Source organism: Nerophis ophidion, linkage group LG12 (assembly GCF_033978795.1).
Source record: "Nerophis ophidion isolate RoL-2023_Sa linkage group LG12, RoL_Noph_v1.0, whole genome shotgun sequence".
NCBI classification, from domain to species: Eukaryota; Metazoa; Chordata; class Actinopteri; order Syngnathiformes; family Syngnathidae; genus Nerophis; species Nerophis ophidion.
In genome coordinates, this window is record NC_084622.1 from 60,881,332 (window position 1) to 60,887,988 (window position 6,657).

The 6,657-nt window shown below is 40.9% G+C and overlaps 1 protein-coding gene across 1 annotated transcript in view; it reads right to left on the minus strand.

Moving 5' to 3' along the window:
* Positions 1-1,110: 1,110 nt before the first annotated feature.
* Positions 1,111-6,657, minus strand: part of LOC133563647 (RNA cytidine acetyltransferase-like) — a 51,555-nt gene continuing 46,008 nt past the window's right edge. Inside the window, exons 15-21 of the mRNA XM_061917905.1 lie at positions 6,505-6,601; positions 6,308-6,424; positions 6,121-6,222; positions 5,981-6,055; positions 3,175-3,288; positions 1,342-1,475; positions 1,111-1,261 (exon numbers count right to left, since the gene is read on the minus strand). Of these exons, the coding sequence (XP_061773889.1) occupies positions 1,126-1,261; positions 1,342-1,475; positions 3,175-3,288; positions 5,981-6,055; positions 6,121-6,222; positions 6,308-6,424; positions 6,505-6,601 (775 nt within the window). The 3' untranslated portion in view covers positions 1,111-1,125. The remainder of the gene's footprint in view (positions 1,262-1,341; positions 1,476-3,174; positions 3,289-5,980; positions 6,056-6,120; positions 6,223-6,307; positions 6,425-6,504; positions 6,602-6,657) is intronic.

The window sequence follows — 6,657 nt, forward strand, 5'->3', positions numbered from 1 at the left end:
TGTTGCTGAGATGTGATGAGCTATATTGAGTAAAACATGCTTGAAATTAGAATATCAAGTGTTGCAAAGCTGGGTCATCAACAGAAGTATTAAACTGCTTCTTAAAGTAAAAATTTCTTATTTCAAGCATGAAATAAAAAATCATGACTTTTGACACAAATGTCTCTAATAATTAAAACAGATGACAGCCAAATGGACTTTGTTGTTTTATTTTCAATGAAACAATAGAAAGTACACACTCATATTGTAGTACAGTTGCCACAGTACAGCTAACTGACAGTTAATATTTCAATATTTAACATTTCAAACAATTTTGAACAAAAATAGTTCATGCACATTCAGATAAATTCTTCAAAATTACAATTTAATAAAAATTTGGCCGGGGGCCGGACTGTAAATAATATTCCTTGCGCACTAATTGACTGAACGAGGCCGCACTTGGCACGATGATGTCATGTTATGGACGGGAAAATGCATGTTTAGAGCATATGATTAGCCTGAGTGGCAAGGAGACCCCAAGAGTAACAGGTGGTTGCCTGGTTGCTTTTCCATTAAGAAAAAGACACTAGTTTTAGTATAAGTTTGCAGTTGTCAAGAAATGTATGTTATGTCAAGGTAATGGCACTAGCATTTCAGAACATTTAAGAACATTTTTCAACAAACCAAAAAGGTCTCATATTTGTTTTTTCTACCAAGAAAAGTGCACTTGTTATTAGTGTGAGTATACTTATTTTGAAAAGGTATTTTTGGGTTCATTGAGCTGAGCTAATTGTACTTGTTTCGGAAAGTCTTGACAAGCCAAATGTTCTTGTTCTATTGGCAGATCATTTTGCTTAGTTCAAGTAAAATACCCCTCATTTTTGTATTTTTTTTCTTGTTTTTGAACACTGACTGTTTGCAGTGCGTATCGGATTTCTATTGAGCTCGGCCAACACTCATGGCTCCAATATCGGTATTGTTTCGGGGGTAAACATCGAACTGGAACGCCCCGAAAGAGAACACGACTAATGACTTGAAGGTCATTAGTCGACTGTGGTTGTCTTTTCAAGTGTCAGATTGGACATAATGCACATGACAGCTGATGGGTGATTTGCTTAAAACTCAACTGGTGTGGTGGAAAATGCTTTAAAGAGCAGAGTGGGTGAAGTGTGCATTTTGGAACATATCTTGTTGACTTAAGAAGTAGAAAGAGAAAAAAAATAGATAACTTACAGGTGTTTGTCTTAAGTAGACTGGAGTATAACCTGCTTTCTTCCAGAACCTGTCAGATTGCAAAAGACAAAAACGGCATAAGAAAACACAGAAGAAGACATGCCTTCCTCCACGCTGACACGGACTCACTTGAGCAGATGTGTGGTGAGGCCGTAGGAGACTCCTAAATAGTCCAGTCGCTCAGCTGGTCTCTCACTCAGCTTCAGCAAGAGAGGCGGGAGTTCCTTACGTGGAGTAACCACCTCCTCCAGGAGCGTGACTGCCTGCCGTTTCAAAGACAACATGGTCAGTGTCTCCTCTTACAGTGAGACATGAATTACAGTCCAATCTTGTAGACAATTCAGGACAAACTCGCCGGGCTTTCTGCTGGACCGCACCTGAACCCTGGAACGCTCTCACCGACCATCTTCGAGCACCACAGTCGACCATTGTAAGAAGGGACTAAAAACCCACCTTTTTAGCACAGATTTTATCTAATTTTTCTGCCTTCTTGTTTTTAAATACACTGCTTGCCTGTTTTATCAAGTGATTTCATGCTTTATTTCTATTTTTATCCATGTTTGTGTTTTATCTAGTGTGTATCTAGTGTGTGTCATGATTTCATTTCTATTTTCATTTTTTATTCTAACTTTCTATTTTTATTTTCATCCATCCATGTTCTACCGCTTGTCCCTTTTGGGGACGCTGGAGCCTATCTCAGCTGCATTCGGGAGGAAGGCGGCGTACACACTGGACAAGTCGCCACCTCATCACAGGGCCAACACAGATAGACAGACAACATTCACACACTAGGGACCATTTAGTGTTGCCAATCAACTTATCCCCTTTATTTTTTTCATTTTTATACTTTGTAGCACTTTGAGATTTTAACAAATGTAAAGTGCGTTACAAATGTAATTCATTATTTATTATTGTTTTTATAAGCATTGCTTGCCTATCTGTTTTATCCAGTGCTTTCATGTTTTTATTTCTATTTGTTCTATGTTTTTAAGTTTTATTTAGTGTTTTTCATGTTATTTCTATTTGACTTTTCTATTATATATTCTAACTTTAATTTTTTTTTACCTTTCTTTTTATACTTTGTAGCACTTTGAGATTTTAACAAATGTAAAGTGCATTACAAATGTAATTAATTATTATTCTTATTATTATCCAACCTCCCTTTTTGTTAGTTATCCGTTCTAAATGGTTTAACAAAAAACGAATAGCAAGAAAACTGAAGCAATAAGAAACTAATTAAATCCAATTACTATGTTCTCATCATTCATCTTCTTCCGCTTATCCGAGGTCGGGTCGCGGGGGCAGCAGCCTAAGCGGGGAAGCCCAGACTTCCCTCGCCCAAGTCAGTTCGTCCAGCTCTTCCCGGGGGATCCAAGGCGTTCCCAGGCCAGCCGGGAGACATAGTCTTCCCAACGTGTCCTTGGTCTTCCCCGTGGCCTCCTACCGGTCGGACGTGCCCCGCCACCCGGCGAAGGAAACTCATTTGGGCCGCTTGTACCTGTGAGTTTGTCCTTTCGGTCGAGACCCAAAGCTCATGATCATAGGTGAGGATGGGAACACAGTTCGACCGGTAAATTGAGAGCTTTGCCTTCCGGCTCAGCTCCTTCTTCACCACAACGGATGGATACAACGTCCGCATTACTGAAGACGCCGCACCGATCCGCCTGTCGATCACACCATCCACTCTTCCCTCACTCGTGAAAAAGACTCCCAGGTACTTGAACTCCTCCACTTGGGGCAGGGTCTCCTCCCCAACCCGGAGATGGCACTCCACCCTTTTCCGGGCAAGAACCATGGACTCTGACTTGGAGGTGCTGATTCTCATCCCATTCACACTCGGCTGCGAACCGATCCAGTGAGAGCTGAAGATTCTGGCCAGATGAAGCCATCAGGGCCACAAAACCAGAAAATAACTATGTCGGTATAAAAAAAACTGTACTGTCGTGCATTTGTTTGGAGTACCTCACTGCTGACTGAGGTAATTTCGTTGTTCTTGGTGTCGTTCTCATCAAGAGTGGGAAACTTGCCCTCGTAGTACATCTGCAGCAGCTGGAGCGCTCGCGAACCATAGCCCATCTGGGGGAGAGAGGTCAGAGGTCTCTGATGTTGGACCTGAGAGAAGGCCTGCTTTGTTCTACTTTATCATTCAGGTGTAGGGCTGGGCGATATGGCCTTTTATTAATATCTAAATATGTTTAGGCCATGCCACGATACAGCATATATATCTCCATATTTTGCCTTAGCCTTGAATGAACACTTGATGCATATAATGACAGCAGTATGATGATTCTATGTGTCTACATTCAAACATTCTTCTTCATACTGCATTCATATATGCTACTTTTAAACTTTCATGCAGAGAGGGAAATCACAACTAAAAGTGTATTTATTAAACAGTTATTAAGCAGTGGCACAAACATTCATGTCATTTCCAAAACAGAAAGTGCAAGATTGTCAGAGACATTTTAAAACAAGCTATGAGTGCACTTTTGTGCATGATGTCACTAAGATGACATATCAAAACAACACTAAATTAAAGTGCACTTTTTGTACAGAACGCCACTACAATAGTTTAAAACAAATAAAGTGCACTTTTGTGCATGATGTCACTAAGATGACATATCAAAACAACACTAAATTAAAGTGCACTTTTTGTACAAAACGCCACTACAATAGTTTAAAACAAATAAAGTGCACTTTTGTGCATGATGTCACTAAGATGACATAGCAAAACAACACTAAATTAAAGTGCACTTTTTGTACAGAACGCCACTACAATAGTTTAAAACAAATAAAGTGCACTTTTGTGCATGATGTCACTAAGATGACATATCAAAACAACACTCAATTAAAGTGCACTTTTTGTACAGAACGCCACTACAATAGTTTAAAACAAATAAAGTGCACTTTTGTGCATGATGTCACACAAGATATTTCAATAAGTGTCAAATAAAAATGAGCTGCATAATAGGAAATCAAATAGTGTCATGTCCTTCACTATGTGGTAGGTTCCTGCGGACGTTATCTCCTTTTGTTGTTGATAGGGGTGTAACGGTACATGTATTTGTATTGAACCGTTTCGGTACGGGGGTTTCAGTCCGGTTCGGAGGTGTATCAAACGAGTTTGTAAGCTAAAGTCTTAACAAACTGCTCTGTTTTCTGCCTCTGGTCTGAGCACCCAGCATTGTCCCACCCACACAACCATCTGATTGGTTACATACAAAGCCAATCAGCAGTGCGTATTCAGAGCGATGTAGTCAATGCGGATAGATGTTTAGTAGCGGACAGCGTACTCTCCCCAAATTATACTAAACACTTCCAAGTCACGACTACTACTAGCATCCGTTGAACTTCTAGAAAACTTAAACTGCAGCTCAGCTCACTCGCAGTCCTGGCTTGAGGTGAAGGCTAATTAGCTTTTAGCGTAACGTTAGCTCATTTTGCTGTGTGTGTGTGTGTGTGTGTGTGTGTGTGTGTGCGTGTGTTGGGGGCAGCAAACCCCTGTCTGTCTGTTATTTCACATGAACTAATATGAACTCCATGGTGTTCAGGGATGAATAGTCTCTCCTATTGCTATTGTACTATTTTTTAGCTATAGTTACATTAACCATTAGTAATGTAGCAGCCTAGTTTTGAATGGCAGAGTCCCTGCTATCACATGTTGATAAAAATATAAATAACATTTACATAATAAAAATCAAGGCTTCCCAAATGCTGTAATAAATTAAGCATGATGAGTTGACTTGAAACTGTTTAATGTTGCACTTTTTATATGTAAAAGAAAGGTTTTGTCATTTAATTTAATCTAAGCAACAACTTCAGGCAGTTTAATGTGGATTAACGTGGGCAGAATTATTATAGTGTTCCAAATGTTTAAAGGATAAAGCCTTTGTTTACAAATTTGGTAGATAAATAACCAAAAAATGTATATTCTGTTGTTTTCTTACTGTACCAAAAATGAACCGAACCGTGACCTCTAAACCGAGGTACGTACCGAACCGAAATTTTTGTGTACAGTTACACCACTAGTTGTTGACTATTTTTTTCATACGGTGTTGATGTGAAAACGGTTGCTTGGGCATTTTGTTGGTGTGGCACCGGCCGGAGATGTTGACATGCGGAGTTTCAAGCACTCTTCATTCTCTAGTGGGTGACACCTTGCTTAAGATGTGTACACACATACAGGCAATCGGGCTGAGTTCCAAAAGCCATAGGTGTTATGTGACTGGGCCGGCACGCTGTTTATATGGAGGAAAAGCGGCCGTTATAAGGTGAAGGTTTCAGGTGAGAGAGGACGCTAAATAAAGAAAATGCCAACAAAGACATAAAAAAAAAACAATGAGGTGAAGATATAAATAAATAGATTACTGTACAGATAAATATATTGCACTTTTGCATATGCATCCACGTTTATGGATGTATGTTATATTGTCTTATATTCCAGCCAGTTAATCCATTTTGGGGGGAATTGAAGGGATTATGATGATGCGTTCAAGTCTTACGGCCTGAGGGAAGAAGCCGTTACAGAAACTAGAGGTTCTGCTACGGAGGCTGTGGAACCTCTTTCTAGAGTCCAGCAGTGGAAACCGGTTCTCGAAAAGGGATTCGAATCCATTGAATCGGTTCTTTTCTTATCGTTCATTCGGGAGAAGCGGGTTCGAACATCATCCCTAGTGGTCTGTAACAGTTAGAACATCTAAGATTCAAACAATCTTTGTGTGTATTGGGAAGCGAAAAGGGCCTAGATGGTTTGACTGCATGTTCTTACCCTTTGATATTCGGGGTTCACAGCGATCCGCACCACCCTGCCTCCAGACAGGCCACCGAAATCAGGATCTTGGAACTGTAGAAGACAAGATTCATGAGCAATCTGCAAAAACACAGCTTTGTCATCCTATCTATGTGCACCTGTTCTGACACAGTCCATGGAATGAGATCGCCCGATGCTCTCTTCCCTCTGGAGAGACTGTTAAGGATGGACTGTCGGGATATTTCTCCCTCGAGACACACCTGCGCGTTCCCAGAGTAATAATAAATCAAGGTACAGTCGGCGCGAACCCAGCTGGAGTCTGTGTGATGGTTGTGTTTGTGTTACCTGCACCACAGCAAGGACCTCAGGCAGAGAATTCTGCGTGGGAGGAACAGGCGGCAGAAGACAGAAGAGATGATGGGCCGGAGCGTCAGATAACATCTGCAGGTCGTTGGGGGAATTCTGCAGGAAGGGAAAGGGTGGAGTCAGCAAGACCCGTGATAACAATTGTGATTGATGCAGTAACAAGTTGAGGGTCCCACCTTGTAATGGGACGACACATAGAGGGCCATCAGTCTCTGCAGGAAGACCTCAGATGCCTTATGGTAGCAAAAGAGTGTGTCTCTGTTTACGTAATACCTAAAGTAGGTGGTTAAGGTTTCCATCTTAATTCAATCCTGCCTGTAGGATCGTGT